Source organism: Notamacropus eugenii, chromosome 6 (assembly GCF_028372415.1).
Source record: "Notamacropus eugenii isolate mMacEug1 chromosome 6, mMacEug1.pri_v2, whole genome shotgun sequence".
Lineage (NCBI taxonomy): Eukaryota > Metazoa > Chordata > Mammalia > Diprotodontia > Macropodidae > Notamacropus > Notamacropus eugenii.
The window spans coordinates 43,316,694-43,337,120 of record NC_092877.1 but is presented as its reverse complement, the minus strand read 5'-3'; the positions used below and the strand labels follow the sequence as shown (position 1 = coordinate 43,337,120).

The 20,427-nt window shown below is 38.4% G+C and overlaps 1 protein-coding gene across 5 annotated transcripts in view; it reads right to left on the bottom strand.

The window, feature by feature from the left end:
- Positions 1-20,427, bottom strand: part of OVCH2 (ovochymase 2) — a 63,432-nt gene that overhangs the window by 32,984 nt on the left and 10,021 nt on the right. For 4 of the 5 annotated variants that reach the window (XM_072619678.1, XM_072619677.1, XM_072619676.1 and 1 more), the window contains exons 8-12: positions 18,619-18,642; positions 17,845-17,935; positions 17,594-17,727; positions 16,572-16,712; positions 15,839-15,969 (exon numbers count right to left, since the gene is read on the bottom strand). In XM_072619678.1, the coding sequence (XP_072475779.1) occupies positions 15,839-15,969; positions 16,572-16,712; positions 17,594-17,727; positions 17,845-17,935; positions 18,619-18,642 (521 nt within the window). The remainder of the gene's footprint in view (positions 1-15,838; positions 15,970-16,571; positions 16,713-17,593; positions 17,728-17,844; positions 17,936-18,618; positions 18,643-20,427) is intronic. The other variant, XM_072619680.1, reaches the window with a different exon arrangement.

The following is a 20,427-nucleotide window of genomic DNA, read 5'->3' as shown; positions in this document are numbered from 1 at the left end:
ACAAAAGACATATTGGAGTTAAGTGACTTGCCCAGAGTCACACAGCTAATTATGAGGCTGAGATGGGATTTAAATTCAGGACTTCCTAGCCCCAAATCCAATGTTCTATCCTAGATGCCTACAATGATGAGGAAACTACCCTAATCCGTAAAGGCTGAACCAGAGTATGCAATTTGTAGTTGTTCAGTCATTTTCAGTCATGCCCAACACTTCATGACCCCATATAGGGTTTTCTTGGCAGAGATGCTAGATCGGTTTGTCATTTCCTTATCCAGCTCATTGTACAGATAAGGAACTGAGGAAAACATGGTGAAATGACTTGCCCAGTGTCACACAGGCAGTATTTTTCCCCTAATGTCAATATTAAGTTCACAGAAACAATAGCTTAATAAACCACACTCCCACTGGTACCTGATTCCCAAAGAGGAAGCATTTTAGAGCTTAATCTCCAGGAAAATCTGGATCAGTGCATGACTCTTGGGCTCACAGAGTTAAAAGAAAACTTAGAGATCCCCTAGTCCAAAACAGCTCCTAAAAAGTAAAGTTCAGGCTTGGACCCAGGGCTTGTGGCTCCAAATGCAGTCATCTGTCTACACAATACCACCACTTCCTGTTTAGATGGCTCTTGAATGTAGCTAACTTTAAAACTGAAGAGAAATAAAATTCTAAAGTGTATGCCAGAGGTCATCTTTTGATGACTTCCTCTAAATGTAAGAAAGATGACAAGAAAAAAAAACTCTCAAAATAGTACACCTGGAAGGAACTTGATCGGTGCTCACCCATCCATCCACCTTTTTTTACATGTAAGGACACTGACTCATAGACATAAAGTGACTTGTCCGAAGTCTCAGGGCTAGCAAATAGCAAAACACAGTAGAATCCTCTAAATTCTAGTCCAGTGTTCTATTAACTAAACCATTCTGACATAACTATCTCTTAATCTTGTTGGAAAAAGAATAGACTCAAAATGTGTTCAAACAGTTCAGCATTTTGGAGATAGTCTAGTTCAACCCCCTCTTTTTACAGAGGATAAAAATGAGTCCTAGAAAGGGGAAATGATTTGTTCAAGGTCACACAGATAATAAATAGCATTTATTTGGGACATTTTCTTATTTGGTGCACCAGCTCTGCTTGACAGGCTAAAAAAATTTTTTTTCAATTCTATTTATTTCTCACTCTATTTCCTTCCTTCTTCCTTTCTTTTTTGAAGTTTTCAAATGTCTTATTCACTCTTTTGGATGCACTAGAAATAAGTGTTTCCACTACAGAAAAGAAAATTATTACAGTACATTTTCATGACTGGGAAGTAGATTCTTGAAGACATCTAGAAAAGGGCAAAAGCTTAGAAAAAAACAACCTGAATGCTGAAATTCAGTTCTTTATATAAAGTACTTTGTAAAAATGTGCTAAATCACTATTAACTAGAGAAATGCAAATTAAAACAATTCTAAGCTACCTCATACCTATCAGATTGGCTGGCATAACAGAAAAGGAAAATGACAAATGCTGGAGGAGATTTGGAAAAATTGGCTTATTGTCACACTGTTGGTAGGATTGTGAACTGGTTCAATCACTCTGGTGAACAATTTGGAACTATGTTCAAATGGCTATAAAACTGTGTCTACTTTTTGACCCCAAAAAATACTACTAAATCTGTTATCCAAAAGGTTCAAAGAGAAGGGAAAAGGCCCTATTTGTACAAAAAATATCTATAATAGCTTTTTTGTGGTGGCAAAGAATTGGAATTTGAGAGGAATGACTATCACCTAAGGAAAGGCTAAACAAGTTGTGGTATATGACCATGATGGAATATTATCCATGCTATAAGAAATGATGAGCAGGATAGTTTCTGTTCCATTCTAGAAGGTCATTCTCAAGTGAAAACTGAAATAGATTTGTTTTCATCTTCCAATTTCTTAATCTCCTACTGAGGAAAAGAAGTTATCGATCAAATTATGGGTTATGGTTCAACTCATCCTCATGCTCAGTGAAAATTTCATAATCTACATGAGTTTCCTTTGCATTGAAGCTGGAAGCAAAGAGGCCAATGGCTGGGCAGTTGTGGTGGTGGCTGTGACGGCTACAATACACGGTCAATGCCTCATCTCTGTTTCTTTCATTTAAATCCATAGTAATTCTTTGAAGAGTGTCATCAAATATTAATCTGCAGATATCTATCCCAACCTACCTGGTTCAATAATCATGGAATCCTAGACTCTTGGGGCTAGAAGGGTTTAGAATTCCAGCTCCTCTATCCACTGTAAGAATCTTTCTGGGGGCAGAGCCAAGATGGCGGACTAGACAGACACACATACGCTAGCTCTGATCCCACAGCCCATAAAATATCTGTAAAAAAGATTCTGGAGCAACAAATTCTGAAGTAGCAGAAGCCACAGAACAATGGAGTGGACGAGATTGCTGTTCCAGAGAGCCTGAAAACCTCTCACAAAATGTCCATCGCACTGTGGACCAGAGCCGAGACTTGGCCGCACGGCGTCGAGAGGAGTAGATCCGAGCGGGCTTCAGGGACAGAATCTCCAGTGGCCTCGCAGGTCCCTCCACCCACAGGTGGTGAGCGTTGGTGAGAGGGTCTCTTTGGCAGGTTGAGGGGGGAGTGGGGTACCCCCATAACTCAGGCTCCCTCGGGAGGCAGCAGCAGAGGTGGGAGCAGACCAGGGCTGCCAAGCAGGCAGGAGCCCAGATCCATTGTTGAAGGTCTCTGCAAAAAAACCCCTGAGGGAACTGAGCCTGTGAAGTGGCCATGACCCCACCTGAGCACCTAAACTTAATCTCACACTGAATAGTAGCCCTGCCCCCGCCCAAAGCCCTGAGGCTGGGAAGCAGCATTTGAATCTCAGACCCTAAGCACTGGCTGGGAGGATCTGGAGGTGAAGTGGGTGTGAAGAGAATATTCAGAAGTCAAGTCACTGACTGGGAAAATGCCCAGAAAAGGGAAAAGAAATAAGACTATAGAAGGTTACTTTCTTGGTGAACAGGCATTTCCTCCCTTCCTTTCTGATGAGGAAGAACAATGCTTACCATCAGGGATAGACACAGAAGTCAAGGCTCCTGTATCCCAGCCCACTCAATGGGCTCAGGCCATGGAAGAGCTCAAAAAGAAATTTGAAAATCAAATTAGAGAGGTGGAGGAAAAGCTGGGAATAGAAATGAGAGACATGCAGTCAAAGCATGAACAGCAGGTCAGCACCCTGCTAAAGGAGACCCAAAAAAATGCTGAAGAAAATAACACCTTGAAAAATAGGCTAACTCAATTGGCAAAAGAGGTTCAAAAAGTCAATGAGGAGAAGAATGCTTTCAAAAACAGAATTAGCCAAATGGAAAAGGAGATTCAAAAGCTCACTGAAGAAAATAGTTCTTTCAAAATTAGAATGGAACAGATGGAGGCTAATGACTTTATGAGAAACCAAGAAATCACAAAACAAAACCAAAAGAATGAAAAAATGGAAGATCATGTGAAATATCTCATTGGAAAAACAACTGACCTAGAAAATAGATCCAGGAGACAATTTAAAAATTATGGGCCTATCTGAAAGCCATGATCAAAAAAAGAGCCTAGACATCATCTTTCATGAAATTATCAAGGAAAACTGCCCTGAGATTCTAGAAGGAGAGGGCAAAATAAATATTCAAGGAATTCACAGATCACCACCTGAAAGAGATCCAAAAAGAGAAACTCCTAGGAACATTGTGGCCAAATTCCAGAGTTCCCAGGTCAAGGAGAAAATATTGCAAGCAGCTAGAAAGAAACAATTCAAGTATTGTGGAAATATAATCAGGATAACACAAGATCTATCAGTTTCTACATTAAGGGATCGAAGGGCATGGAATAGGATATTCCAGAAGTCAAAGGAACTAGGACTAAAACCAAGAATCACCTACCCAGAAAAACTGAGTATAATACTTCAGGGGAAAAATTGGTCTTTCAATGAAATTGAGGACTTTCAAGCATTCTTGATGAAAAGACCAGAGCTGAAAAGAAAATTTGACTTTCAAACACAAAAATGAAGAGAAGCATGAAAAGGTAAACAGCAAAGAGAAGTCATAAGGGACTTATAAAGTTGAACTGTTTACATTCCTACATGGAAAGACAATATTTGTAACTCTTGAAACTTTTCAGTATCTGGGTACTGGGTGGGATTACACACACACACACACACACGCACATGCACACGCGCACACACATAGAGACAGAGTGCACAGAGTGACTTGAAGAGGATGGGATCATATCTTAAAAAAGAAATCAAGCAGTGAGAGAGAAATATATGGGAGGAGAAAGGGAGAAATGGAATGGGGCAAATTATCTCTCACAAAAGAGGCAAGCAAAAGACTTATTAAAGGAGGGATAAAGAGGGGAGGTGAGAGAAAAACACGAAGTTTACTCTCATCACATTCCACTAAAGGAAGGAATAAAATGTACACTCATTTGGGTATGAAAACCTATCTTACAATACAGGAAAGTGGGGGCTAAGGGGATAAGCAGGGTGGGGGAGATGAAGGAAGGGAGGGCATGGGGAGGAGGGAGCAATTTGAGGTCGACACTCATGGGAAGGGACAGGATCAAAAGAGAGAATAGAAGTAATTGGGGGCAGGATAGGATGGAGGGAAATACAGTTAGTCTTATACAACATGACTATTATGGAAGTCATTTGCAAAACTACACAGATTTGGCCTATATTGAATTGCTTGTCTTCCAAAAGGAGAGGGTGGGGAAGGAGGGAGGAAAAGAGGTTGGAAATCAAAGTTTTAGGAACAACTGTCGAGTACTACTCTTGCCACTAGGAAATAAGAAATACAGGTAAAGGGGTATAGAAAGTTATTTGGCCCTACAGGACAGAGGAGAGGATGGAGACAAGAGCAGAGAGGAATGACAGAGGAGAGAGCAGATTGGTGATGGGGGCAATTGGAATGCTCGGTATTCGGGGGTCGGGGGAGGAGATAAGGGGGGAGAAAATTTGGAACCCAAAATTTTGTGTAAATGAATGTTAAAAGTTAAATAAATTAATTTTTTAAAAAAAGAGTCTTTCTGTCTTATTGTTTCCTCCTAAGACACTAATAGCTCCTCCATTTTGGATCTTCAATGTTATACTTGCTATCTTCCATAATTATCTCGCCTTACAGTTTTATTGGAGAACTTTTCCCCTCCCCTTTAAAATGTCTTTTAATTGTTTCACTGGTTCTCCAGGCACCTTGTTCCTAATATTTTTAAGATACTCTCTTTCTTAGCAGAGCTGTCAAATCTTCATCAAAATCATCTATGTTGTCAACTATTTTCTTCTGATGCTAAGATCTTCAACTGCAAGACAAGATGAAAACATCACCTCTGCCCAGAAATATTTAAACTTCTCACACAGGAATTTGTAGTCTCACAAAATGTTCCCCAAATTTCTTGTTTCTATCATTTTTGTCCACACTGAGTCAGCAGAAGGGGGTGGCAGTGGGTGAATTTGCTAAGTGTTGCACAATCTTTAGCTTGTTCTTCAACACACATTCAAGGAAATAGTGTTTCTCCCAATTATCACTGTTAGGACTAAATAAAGCTGCCACTCAGAAGACAGCAGAATGGATTGCAAAAATATTTTTTCCTGGGGGAAATGAGAGGGATGCTACCTACCAGTATGAAAATTCCTTTGAAATGCAAATAAACTTTGTTGAATCTTTTGCACAATTCAAAAAATATTTATTAAGCATTTATTTTTTAAAGCCCTGTCATTGACCCTGGGGATAAAAAAATAACAAAATGGCCACTGACCTTTAGAAGCTTAAGCAGTTGTGCTACAACATGTTCAAAGATAAGTATAATACAAAGGATTTTTGAAAACAGATTAGCAAATGGAAGGATTAGAGAAAATTATGTAGAGAATACGGCATGTAATATGAACTTTAAGATGAGGACTCTACAACACAGAGATGAGAAGAATGTTCATTCCAGGTGTTTCAGACATCTGGTATAAATGCACAGTGGTAGAAGATAGAATCTCTCATTCAGGGAACAGCCAGTGGTCAAGTTTAGCTGGAATGTACAATGCATGAAGAGAAATGATGTGAAATAAAACTGGAGAGGTAAACAAAGGTCATATTATAGAAGGCTTTACATGCTAGACCAGCAAAGTGTCATTTTTATCCTAGAAGTAGAAGTGAGCCACTGAAGGTTTCTGAGCAGCAAAGGAACATGTTTAGATATGTTCTTTTAGAAGATTATTTTAGTAGCTCTGTAGAAGGATTGAATAATGAAGAAACAAGAAGCAAGGAGACCATTAAGGAGGCTATTATAATGGCAGAAGAGAAAGATGAGAATTTCAATTAGGGTGATTCCCATGAGAGTGTAAAAAGGGAAGCACATGCAAGAGATGCTGTGGATGTAAAACTGAGAAAACTTAGCAAGTGATTGGCTATGGAAAGCAAGGGTCAACAGTCAAGAATGACTAAAGTTTTGAACCTGGATAAGTTGGTGATGCCCTCAAAAGAGATAGGAAAGTTTGAAGAAGGACTGGGTTTATAAGGGAAGGTGCTGAGTTCCATTTTAACAACATTGAGCTTGAGAATCCAATAGGACATTCAGCCAAGTAAAGAAGTACAATTCAGTGGAGACACAGGAATATACATTATTATTCAGTCATTTCAGTCATGTCCAACTCTTTGTGACAGCTTTTGGTTTTGGGGTTCTTTTTTTGGCAAAGATACTAGATTGTCTTGTCCTTTCCTTCTCCAGTTCACTTGTATGGATGGGAAACTGAAGCAAACACAATTAAGTAACTTGCCCAGAGTCACACAGCTAGTAAATGTCCGAGGCCAGATTTGAACTCAGGTGAGTATTTCTGACTTCAGTCCTATCACTCTATCCATTGTACCATCTAGTTGCCTCAGAGATATGGAAGGAATGTGTATAAAGATGATAATTTTACCCATGGATGCAAATGAAATCATCAAATGAAAGAAAGTGCGTATGGAGAAGAGAGAAGAAGGACAAATACAGACTCTTTGGAAATATATGTGCTTAGGGTAAAGAGATGAATGATTATTCAGCAAAGTATACTGCACTGGTAGAATCAAACAGATAGGAAGACAAAGAACAATATTACAAAAATCAAGCGAGGAGCCATGGATAAATTAGATTCTATTGTGATTATGTCTTCTTACCTGGATTATAATCATAGCTCTGTTACTGATTTAGGTGCTACTCAGCTATTTCTTTTTCTTTTTAATAATATTTTATTTTCCCCAATAATCTGTTAAAACCACTTTATATATATATATATATATATATATATATATATATATATATATATATATATATATATATATATATATATATATATATATATATATATATATATATATATATATATATATTTTAAGTTTTGAGTTCTAAACTCTATCCCTCCCTTCTACCCTGCCCTTCCCCCTTCCTGAGAAGGGAAGCAATCCAATATAGGTTATACATGTGCAATCATGTAAAACATTTCCACATTAGTCATTTTATAAAAGGAGACAAAAGAAGGAAGGAAGGAAGAGAAAGAAAGAAAGAAAGATCATATGCTTCAATCTGTATTCAGACAATATCAGTTCTTTCTCTGGAGGTAGATAACATGTTTCATCATAAATCCTTTGAGATTGCCTTGGATTATTGTATTCCTAGAATAACTAAGTGATTCACAGTTCTACGCAATGATTCTAAGACTGTTTCCTCACTTGTGAAATGGGGATAATTTGAGATGTCCTACTCACTTCATTACCTAGCATTTAAAGCCATCTTCAATCAGACTCTCACCTTTGCAGCATTATTTCATTTTACCCCCTTTCATATATTGTCCCTGAACTACCTTGCTGGTTGTTTCCAATACAAATTATTTCATCTCTTTTCTCTGTGTCTCTGCACAAGTGGTATTCCCTGTCTTAAATGTACCCTCTGTCTCAGAATCCATAGCTTCCTTCAAAACACAATGAAAGAACCACCTACTTGAGACCTTTCTTGGCTACCATCATCACCATCTTATGCCAGCTATTAGCACTCTTTTATTCTACACATCAGTTGGAAGGGAGCTGACACTGCAGGAAAGCTTTCCGGTATTGTACGTAGCCCTGAGGGTATGAAATACTAGACCTGTTGCTTAGAGACCAGATAGGTTTAATGCTTAACTTGGAAGCTGGGTTATGCTGACCAGAAACCCTGTCAGATCCAAAGACTGATGCAAAGAATGTGAAGTGTTTTCTCTCACTATATATCTCAAACATGTATAATGTAGAAATTGACTCTATGTTGGTCAATCAGGTACTGTTTCCTTGTTCCTTTCTTTGAATCCTATATAACACGTAAATTATAGACACTGGGTGGGGCGAGGGGAGTGGGCACCCATTTTTGACTTTCCCTTCTTCTAGATTACATCATACATTTCTTTCTAAATTATTTCAGTTTAGGAATCTTTTGTTGTTAGCTAAAAACACAGCCAAAATATCAAGAACCATTTATCAATAGATAAGTAATAAAAGAATATGAACAGTTTTCATAAAAATTGTAAAATTTTCACAAAAATTGTAAACAATCATCAATCACACAAAAACATGTTCCAAATCACAAATAGAAATATATGTGTGTATGGGGGTGTATGAAACCACACACTCTGAGGGTCTACCTCATTCTATGCATAGTAGAAAAGGTGAAAAGAGGAATCATCCATGTTGGAGGTCTACGAAAAGACAGATGCACTAATGTGTAGTGACAGAATGGTGAAGTGGTCCAAACAGTTTAAATTTCAATCCAGAATTACGCAGAAAAAAAGATGGGGCTTAACCATTCATTCCCTTTGACCCAATGATCCTTCACCTGGTTATATACCCTAAAGAAGTCAAAGACAAAAATAGAAGCCCAATATATGTAGCAAATATTCACAGAAGTCCACTTTACGCTAATAAAGACCTAAATACAAGGTAGGTAATCATCATATGTGGATCTGAGTGGAGTCAGGGGAGAGACTATGGCATATAAATGTAATAGAATCTTATAGTACAGTAAGATGTAATGAATATGAGGAATGTAGAAAAGGAAGAAGATTTATATGAATTAATATAGAGTAGATAATCAAGTAAGTAAGTAAACAATGAAGAAAACCATATATAAATATAACGATAAAATGAAAATTAAATATAAGTTAAACTCTAATCAAGTTTCAGTGATGCCACATTGCCACTGTCTCCAAAGAACACTTGAAAAGAAGTAGAAATGCTGGGAAACCATGTTCCCATTAGTAAAGCTAAGAGAAGAGGAGCTGAGAAGAAGGAATGAGGGGTGGAATAGAAGTAAGCAAGTGATCCAATACCTGGAGTGCTGAATGAAAAGCAAGGTATAAATGGGAAACTGGAGAACTATCCCCATAAGGTTATAATATCCTTATAGGGTCACAAAAGAGCAGAAGACTCTATTCTTCTATAGGTGATAATAAGATTCTTCCTTAATATTCCACTGAATATGAGTTGTTGTTTTTTGGGAGCTGTCCTTCCTGGACATCCTATCAAATTGAATGAAAAGAGATAGGGGACCTTAAAATTGAAATTCATAACAAATTGTCTCAATAAGAAAAAAAATCTAAAGGAATAAATGTGACTACAGAGGAGCTTTCTGATAAGCTAAGAATTTAAAAGAACAAATAGAAAAGAAAGAAGGTAAGATAAAGTAAAGAAGAACCAAAAAAAAAGTGACAAGGAATTGTAAAAGTGGTATAAGAAAAGCTGACACTGAATATAAATCATTCTAGAAAGGTTGGAACTACCCACCTTCTAAGGAGTCCTAAACTACTTAAGATCCTAGGAGTTGTATTTCTTCCCACCTCAAGAAGAGATGAAGGTATCGTGGGATTGAAAATGGAAAGCAGAGCTCTGAACTACAGTAACATGTTTTTTTTAATCTCTCTGTAGAAAATTGTTGACACAGAATGGGGACAGCATCAGCAGTAGTGACAACAGCTATAGATGGAGAAGCCTTTCCATGACACTGACTCAAAACCTTAAAGCAGTTAAAGCATGTTCCTCTCCCTGATTCACCAACCAGTTTATTAAGAGAATCCAATAAGGTATAGCTGAATAGCACCTACTCAGAAAATCTTTTGGAACAAATATAAATTATTTCTCCCTTCTGTTCTGTTATCTCTTGCAACAGAAAGCATGGTTAATTATTAAGTGTTTCCCTGTTGCTTTAAATTTTACTTGTATTTTTTAAAAATTGTTTTCTAGCTAAAGATGTCATCATTTTAATTACTGAATTTGGTGCTTTTACTAACGAGAGTGTGATAAGGAAGGGAAACTTTGGACAATTGATTAGACAAAATTCAACTGTCTGGGAAACCTCCTTCCCAGTGTGGGGAATAAAACATCTGGGGGCTGAAAGCTGTATGAATTTTGTCAACAATTCACATTTTTCAGCTTTCTAACTTTGCAGAGAAGAGGGAAAGAGGCAAAATTCTTGCCCTAGATTAAAACCCTCATGAGTTAATCTGATTGTCTCCAAGTAGAAAGGTTTGCAATCAAAACAATTTATAAGGAAGCTAATCTGACTCATATATAATGATGTTCATAGCTGTTAACATGGTTATGGTAATTAGGCAAAATTGTAAACAATTCATTGACATAACTAATTGGTATTGCCCTTACACAGTCAAACCAAGAGTCAGTTTCATGTCATATAAAATAATGGAATCAGGAGAAAGAAAGGATATGGAGTTGAGAGGCAAAATATCATCTAAGTTTGTCTTTGTCATCTTCCATCATCCCTTTCTGAGCCTCTTTCATCTTATCATGACATCTCTTCTCAACTTTCTTGGAAAGAAGCAAGGGGATACAGAGAAAAGAATGTTCAAGTTGGAGGCAGAAGAGAGCTGTATTCAACCCCTCAACCCCTCAAACATCCAATGTCCTTAACTATAAAATGAGGATGAGTAGTTCCAATACCTATCTCACAGAACTGTTATGAAGAAAGCATCTTAAAGTTCAATATAACTGTCCATTTATATTATCTCCCAGTCATATCATGTCTTTCCTGTTCAGTCTTTCATTTGTGTAGTCCCAATCAATTCTGAAGTGAAAATATCTCTTCTTCTCCCCCTCTTTCAACAGTATTAAATATTTATTACTCTGTTATGTGAAGAGCACTCTACTAGGTGTTGAGAGATGTACAGATAAATAAAGCTCTCTCCCATCATGGAGTATCCTATTATAGGACTACAAATTTGCAGTTTGAAAGGCCCTCAGAGGTCCAACCTTCTTGTTCTTCAGATGATGAAAATGGGCCTTGGAGAAGTGAAATAACTTGACTTAGGTGACACTAGTAGTAAGTAATTGAGGCAGGATCTGAACTGAAGTCCACTACCTTTAAATTCAGTGCCCTTTCCAGTATACTTTGCCCTTCTCAGAAGTGTCTTGTTTGGAATATAGCCTAAAATGGGTGAGAAATCATCTGGGCATAAAATTCTCAGAATGAAATGTGATATTGGTCCCATATAGAGACACTCCTAAAAAATTCTCTGTAAAAGATAAAAATGTGTAAGTTTTCTATAGATCAGATTTGATGGAGGAAGTTTGGAATATGCTTAAACCACTTAAGAGCATGTCGTAGTGCAATGAGTAGAAGTTTTGAAATGAAAAACCTAGGTTCCAATATCTGCTCTGATGTTTACTCTCTGTGTGACCTTTGAGGGAAAAAACATTTAATCTCTTATGGCTTCAGTTCCTTTATCTGGAAAGCAAAGGGACTGTATGAGGTAATCCCTAAGGCCCTTCCAAATTTAAGATCCTATCAAATGTGACTAAGTCTTTTAGAAAAGGAGTTTGCTAACCCAATTGATAAGTGGAATGTATTGACAAAGAAAAATTATGGAAAAGGAGATCGTTGAACAAGGGAGGGTAGAGGCAAAATGGTGGAGTAGAAGCAGAGACTGGCCAGTGCTCTCCCCACAAGCACAGCCAAATGCCTGTAAAAAATAACTGTCCACAAATTCTGGAGCTGCAGAACTCAGAGAATAACAGAGTGAAGCAAATCTCCAGCCCAAGACAGCCTGGAAGGTCCACGGGAAGCATCTATCTACCACCCTGTGAGCCAAGTGCAGTGTAGCATGGGCCATGCCAGCACAGAAAGCACCTGAGCAGGCTGAGGAGGGACTGAATATCTGGCACCTGTGGTGGCTTCCAGACTTCACAACCCCCAAACAACAAGGACAAATTGGACAGACAGTGGAAAAAACCTGTATGACCTGTGTGAGAGAGGAGAGTGGTCTGGCCCTAGCTCCAGGAAGGTGGAGAGGGTGGAGCAGCTTGTGGCAGCTGGAACAGCAGCAGCAACAGCAGCAGCAGCAACAACAGGAGCACTGGTGGTTTCTGTAGCTGTACACCCATAGATTGGGGGGGGTGGGGATTGAGCAGCTGACAGCACAGCCCTCCACCTCCACTGGAAGCAGAGAACTACCTTGACAAAGAGCTCAAAAGTCAAGTAATTGACTGGGGTAATGAGCAAAAATGGGGGAAAAAATCAGGCTATAGAATGTTACTCTGGTGACAAGGAAAACCAAAATATACAAATAGAAGAAGACAAAGTCAAAGCTCCTCCATCCAAAGCCTCCAAGAAAAATATGAATTGGTCTCAGGTCATGGAAGAGCTCAGAAAGGATTTTGAAAATCAAGTAAGAGAAGTAGAGCAAAAATTGGGAAGAGAAATGAGAGTGATGCAAGAAAATCGTGAAAAATGAGTCAACTGCTTGCTAAAGTGCTCCAAAAAAATGCTGAAGGAAATAACACCTTTAAAAACAGACTAACTCAAATGGTAAAAGAGATCCAAAGAGTCAATGAGGAGAAGAATACCTTAAAAAGCAGGATTGGCCAGATTGAAAAGGAGGTCTGAAAGCTCACTGAAGAAAATAATTCTTTAAAGATTAGAATGGAGTAGATTTCATAATGACTTAATGAAAAATCAAGAAATCATAAAACCAAAGGAATAAAAAAACAGCAGAAAATATGAAATATTTCATTGGAAAAACAACTGACCTGGAAAGCAGATGCAGGAGAGACAATTTAAAAATTATTGGACTACCTAAAAGCCATGATTAAAAAAAAGAGTCTGTATATCATCTTTCAAGAAGTTATCAAGGAAAACTACCTTGACATTCTAGAACCAGAGGGTAAAACAGATACTGAAAGAATCCACTGATCACCTCCTGAAAGAGATACCTAAAGGAAAACTTCTAGGAATATTTTAGCTAAATTCCAGAGTTCCCAGGTCAAGGAGAAAATATCAAGAGCAGCCGGAAAGAAACAATTTGAGTGTTGTTGAAACACAATCTGGATAAAACTAGCTCAAATCTATAATTAAAATAGAATATATATAAATAATATAAATAAAATCTAGCAGCTTCTACATTAAGGGATCAAAGGGCTTGGAATATGATGTTCCATCACCTATCCAGTAAAACTAAGTTTAAAACTTCAGGGGAGGAAATGGTCATTCAATGAAATAGAGGACTTTCCAGCATTCTTGATGAAAAGATCAGAGCTGAATAGAAAATTTCACTTTCAAACACAAGAATCAAGAGAAGCATGCAAAGGTAAACAGGAAAGAGTAATCATAAGGAACTTACTAAAGTGGAACTTTTTACATTTCTACATGGAAATATAATATTTGTCCCTCTTGAGACTTTTCTCAGTATTGAGGTAGTTACAGACAGAGGGCACAGGGTGAGTTGAATATGAATATCTAAAAAAAATAAAATTCAGGAATGAGAGAGGAATATATTGGGAGGAGACAGGGAGAAATAGAATGGGGTAAATTATCTCTCACATTAAATAGGCAAGAAAAATCTTTTTTTAATGAAGGGAAAGAGTGGGGAGGTGAGAGGGAAAAAAATGAACCTTACTTTCATCGCATTTGGCTTAAGGACGGAGTAACATGCATATGCCATTGGGTATGAAAATCTATCTTCTGCTACAGGAAAGTAAGGGGGAAGAGGATAAGTGAGGGGTGGTGGGATGATAGAAGGGAGGGCAAATGGAAGGAGGGGGTAATTAGAAGTAAATACTTTTGAAGAGGGACAGGGTCAAAAGAGAAAATAGAATAAATGAGGGGGCAGGTCAGGATGGAGGGAAATATAGTCTTTCACATCATAACTGTTACAGTAATGTTTTATATGACTACATATGTATAACCTATATTGAATTGCTTGCCTTCTCAGTGGGGATGGGAGGGGAGAGAGGAGGGTAGAGATGTTGGAACTCAATGTTTTAAAAATAAATGTTAAAAATTGTTTTTACATGCACCTGGGAAATAGATATACAAGCAGTGGGGTATAGAAATCTATCTTGCCCTATCAGAAAATAGAAGGGAGGGGGATTGGAGAAGGGAGAGATGTGATAGAATGGAGGGTAGATTAGAGGAAGGGATAATTGAAATGCACAATGTGTTTGGGTGGGCGGAGGGTAGAGATGGGGAAAAAATTTGGAACTCAATATCTTGTGTATGTGAATGTTGAAAACTAAAAATTAATTAGCTAATTAATTTTTATAAAAGGAGATCATTCCTGCTGAGTCCCTACATTTCCTGGTCAATGAGTCAAACAGATGAAATTAGCTTTGCAGACACAAATCACCCATCATATCCCCTCCCACTCATAATCCTTACCTTATAGAGGTAAGTCTGCTGAACCAGTTGGGTAAACCAAAATGGGAATAGAAAGGCCTTCTGTTTGCCATTTCCCAAAGGTGTTTGGAATGTAAAGGATTAACTACAGATCCATCCATTAAGTTCTAGATGCAGTAGCTGTCAGTGGAATAGTTCAGCTGAGGGTGTCTGTCTTGTGTGGTATCCGAAATCAGATGGAGGGCAATTACCAGATCAAGTCAAAAACTAATATGAATCAAATTCTTGACAATCCTCTGGCACTTGCAGACTGACTGACTACTTAAAACCATGGGGATCAAGTGCTCAGGATTAATCCTGTGTTTTCTTTTATATAGAGAACTTTTTTATATAGGAAATCTTTTCTACTAATGCAGATCAGCACATTCTCTGCAATTTACAGTGTTAGATTATAGAGAGTTGCCTAGATTCTGAGAGATTAAAGTCAGTTTATATCAGGAGTAGGACTTGATCAGATATATTCCTGACTCTGAGTCATCTCTCCACCCACTCTGCCATGCTCCCTCTCAAGGAATGCAAGGTATAGGGGAGGGAAGACCAATAGGAGCTGAGGAAGTCCAAGTAGTTCTGCAGTGAAGAACCCACTGAAGACTGGAAGTTGTATCAGAGGTAGAAAGTGATGCTGCTCCCTAATAGTAGAAGCCACTTTTTAAATAGAAACAGCGCTGCTTTCCATAAACATACTTGATGGGGTCAGATCCTAACAGCACTTTATACTTAGATTAGCCATGAAACCTTTTCTTTGCTCTAACATTGCTGAAGTGACTGAGATAAAGAGAGTATGGTGCCACTCATATGAACTGACTTCATGGTATCCGCACTAGCTGGCCATGCCAAACAGGTGCAAAATTGTGTGTTTCAGACTCCATGAAAACTTTGAACTTTAATGAGAGCTATGATCATCTTGTGTACTGATGGTTCAAGATATGTATTTGTGGTTGTTTTCTAAGTTTCTTAGTGACTCCCATTGCAGAAGGGACTAAGAATTGCTGAGAATGTACCAAGTAACCCCACTGTACCAGTTAATAGAACAATGATCCTTTGCCTTGAATGGAATAAAAACAAGTGTTCTTGCCATCTTCTGTAAGAAATAGGTAACGTTTAACTGTTACCAGGTAGTAATTATGAGCCCATCTATAAGGGCAGTACCTTAATTTTGTGGTCTTCTGGAGCATGAATAATCCAGCGACAACTGATCAGATTTGTATAAACATCCGGATAATGTAAACTTTGTATTATCCCTTCTTCAAAAAGGACACTTAAGGCAACACAACCAAAATCTAAAATAAAAAGCAAAAGTAAAAATTTTCTCTTCATCTAATCACATATGAAGTTTCATTTGAGAGCAAATGAGATTGCATTAAATCTTTAACATTCCATCACTATCTGCAAGGACTGCCATCATTTTGATATGCATAGTTTCTTATCAGAATGGTCACCAGGACAGAGACAGAGATGCATTTAACGTCCCACAAAATTAAGTTCAATTTCCATGTTGTGTTTAACAATCAGGGACAGGGGCATGAACATGTCCCATTTACCTTCACCACTGTGTTCCCTTGTTGTTCAGTCATTTCATATCTGACTTTTCATGACCTGATTTGGGGGTTTCTTTGGCAAAGATACAAGATTGGCTTGCCATTTTCCTCCCCAGCTCATTTTTACAGATGAGGAAACAGGCAAACAGGGTTAAATGACTTGTCCAGGGTCACACAGCTAGTAAGTTCTAAGGCTGAATTTGAACTCCTGTCTTCATAACTCTAGACCCAGCCCTCACCACCTAGCTGCAGTGCTCAACGTTAAGACAGCCCTACACCCAAGATCCTGCAGCTCCAATTTTTCACCTGAACTAAAAATAACAAAGTGAAGTAAATTACTTTACCAGGAGAATGATTTGGTTTAAGAGCTTTGTAGGTGAGTATAAATCCAGTGCCATACTCTGTAGCATCGGAGACAAACTTCAGCCTTACTGAGTTGGAGCTAATGAAAATTGGTGAAGGGACAGCCACACCACAGAACTTCCCTGAAACATATCATCAAAGATTCTCAGTTCAAAATCTAGTGAGGAAAAACAAAGGTACTTCCTCAGTTCATTGAAGATCTGAAGAGGAACTGTTTACATTGCAGAACTTCAACCCTCTGGGTACTCCATCTCCTTTCCCTGGATTCATTCCTACCACCCAACACCAACACCCTTCCTATCCATTACTAAGGCATGATGGCTAGTCAGTATTTCTCTCCACACTCAAAAAACATAGGTGAGTCACCAAGGCTAGATCAGTCAGTCACAATGGATTATAACACCAGAGATTTAGAGATGGACAGTGAGGAAAATGAGGAAAGTGAGGCCTAGAAAAGTTTAAAGGTCACATAGGCAGTAAAGGATACAACCATAATTCAAATCCAGGTCCCTTGAATCCACATCAAGAGCACACAACCAGAAAAGAGGTTAGAAAACTAGGTTCCTGTTCAAAATTCTTAGAGCAGGCTGGAACCATAGTAACTCTCAGCTGGCTGGCCTATAGGAGACTTCATGTGACAGCCAGTATAAATACCAGTCCTTGACAAATCAAAGCACATCTCATGTTTTACTTTCATAACCATGCTGATAACATCCTTGCTAAGTCTAGATCTGGAATCAGAAAATCTGAATTTTTGAATTCAGAAAGTTTCAGCTTACCTACTCTTCCTAGTTTCCCCAAGCCATCCCTCACTTTTCAGTGTGGAAAATAAAAGCTTAATGATATGATGTAAATATACAGAAATGTAGTTCTCATAAGCCAGTCCATTATTAACATCATAAGCCATCAGAGGCTTCTAAGCATCAGTGAGTCCAAGCCTTCCCCCTCACCATAAATGCTCATTAAGCACTGGTTTCTTCATGGTAGTACAATACCCACTCACCAATGAGCTTGTCTTCTAATGAATATACAGACAGGGAATCCTGACGACAGAACTCCTCAAATTCCACATCCAAGTGAGAAAAATTGAGCCAGATGTGCATCTGCCCTATGACATGCACAGTCCAGATACACAACCTACAGACACACAGAGTAAAAAAAAGATTTTGTTCTAAATGGCAAGTGCAGTTGATGATGATTCAACAGGGGCAGCTGGACTTGGGAAAGGGGAAAAACTGAATGGTGTTTACTCACTCATCACTTCCATAGAACTGGTGGGGATGTCTTGGGAAGCGGAGCTGCCCCTCAGTCCCTGAGAGTTGGCCATCCTGGTCACTGCACAAGGCTTGGAAAGGAAGTCAAAGAAGAAAAGCATTGGTCAGTGATAAGAAGCACTACTTGAACAATAAAAAAATAACAAACCACTCTGGCTGTAGCTATGGACCCTGGGTTGGTGTTGCTAGTGACATTGTGTGTTCTAGGTAAGACTTCGAGGGGAGTCTTTGCATCTGACTAGGGCCTGATGCCAAGTGAGAGAAATAAGGGCAGTGAAGCATAGCTCCTGTTGGGTGTAGGTATGCCAAGTCCTGCAGGGGCCACCTGGTAGAGACTAAGATGAACATGAGAAGTGACTGTACATGATGCCTTCACAATAAATCCTTACAGGCTACCTCTTAACTTATTTCATCTTTCATATGTGATCATGGAGGTCATCCTCTCATCCAGACCAGATTCTTACTGGAACTAGAAATAGACATCTGTTCAGTTACAAGAAGACTCTCCCCCAATATTCAGAAATATAAAGGAGCTTGTTGTATCATAGGGTCATAAATTTACAACTGAAAGGCACCTTAGAGATTAGCTAATCTGATCCTGCTCATTTTACAGATGACAAAACCAAGACCCTGACAGGTTAAATGAAAAGCCAACAGTTGCATAGGTATGAAGTGTCTGAGCAGAGATCTGAATTCAGGTCCTCAAATTAAAAATCCAGCATTCTTTCTACTTCATCAGGGAGCTGTTGCTTACCCACAGAGCTTTTCATCCTCGGCCCTGAGTAAAGAAAGAGAAAGCCTTTTAACACAACCATATTTATGAAAATCTCACCCCAATCCATCCAATTGTAACATCATCATTTGACATTTATTTATATAAAAATTTACAAATAATAAACATGTATATTTGTATAATACTTTACAATTTAGTAATAACTAGTATTTATAAAGTACTTTAACACTTACAAAGAGATCTTTGTTCATTATCTTATTTGAGCCTCACAACAGCCCTGAGATGGGCATTACGCATAGAGAATTGTCACAGCATCATAAAAGCATAGATTTCAAACTGGAAGGGGTCCCGTTTTGTGAATGCAAAAACTGATGCTCAGTAAGGTCAAGTGACTTGGTCAAGGTCCCACAGGTAACAAAACTGAGATTTGGAACCCCTGTTCAGCTCTAAATCCAATACTCTTTCCACACCACCATGCTATAAATTTTGACCCACCCAATCTCTTGCCATGGGTATCCAAACTTTACCTTTCCAAGAATTGTGGTATCAGAACTGACCTTTTAATGTTATGTTTCCCAAGTGTCAAGTTGACCAAAGCACATATTGAAGAAAAAGAGTGTATTTCAATGAATAAGTTCTCATTTAAGATCTCGTTTACTATGTTACCTTAAGTAGGTCATTTAACATCTCTGTGCCAACCTCACAAAGCCTTTGTGAGGTTAAAATGAGATAATGAATGTAAGACATTTTCTAAAACTCTATAAATGGTTTTTTATTGTTATTTGACCATCACCACAGGCATATCAAAGCGCTCATTAGATCTGACTAACACCCTGGTTTCTGATTTCTTTTCTAAAGAGTTTTTTTTTGGTCCCTCAGAAAGCTTCTTAGCTGAAGTAGTATTTAAGTTGGACTTTAAAAGTGAAATAAGAGTTAAATGGGCAAAAGTGGGAAGGGATAAACATTCTTGGAACTAGGAACAGCCTGAACAAAGACACGGAGATGTTAAGATAAACCCTATAGTGGAGAGGGGAAGGGTAGAGAATTGTCATAGAATCAGAGATTTGGAGTTCGGAGGAACCATAAATGTCAAGGCCAACTTCCCTGTTTTTCATATGAGGAAACTGAAGGAGAAAGTTTAAGTAACTAGTGTGTAGGATGAGATATAAGTCTACGCCTTCCTGAATTCAAATTTCACAGAAAAAAATCCTTTTATTAAGGGGTTTTGCTCTGTGAGGTTGAGAGTCCATCAAAGGACCACACTTGAGGACTCAGAGGGCCATCTGTGGCCTCAGGGTCACAGGTTCCCCACCTCTGAAGTGGAGCACATTATTTGGAAAAGAGTTTTAGGAAATAAGATAGGAAAGACAGGGTGATGTTGAGTTGCAAAGAGAAACAAAGTCTAGACTATCCTCATGAAGAAACAGGGAGTCACTGGAGATTTTTTGAGCAGGAAAAATATGCTCAGATCTAGGAATTTTAAAAAGATTATTCTGGAAGATGTGTGAAAGATGGATTGATGAGGAGGAGATTGAAAATGGTCAACTGAAAGACAGTTATCTTAAAATTCCAAATGAGAGGTAACGAGGGCCTGAATTAGGGTGGTGGCAATCAAAAGAGAGAAAACAAATACAAGGGATATTGAATCAATGACAAGCCATAACTAAGAGTTAAGGTAACAGTGAAGGTTAGGAGAATGGGAGATGCTGCCATAGACCAAAATAATAAAGAAAATCCATTTTGAAGGAGAAAGTGAGGTAGGCTTGAAGTATATTCAGTTTTCTTTGGCAATGAGATATCCAGGTCCTAATGTCTCATGGCACTTGGGGG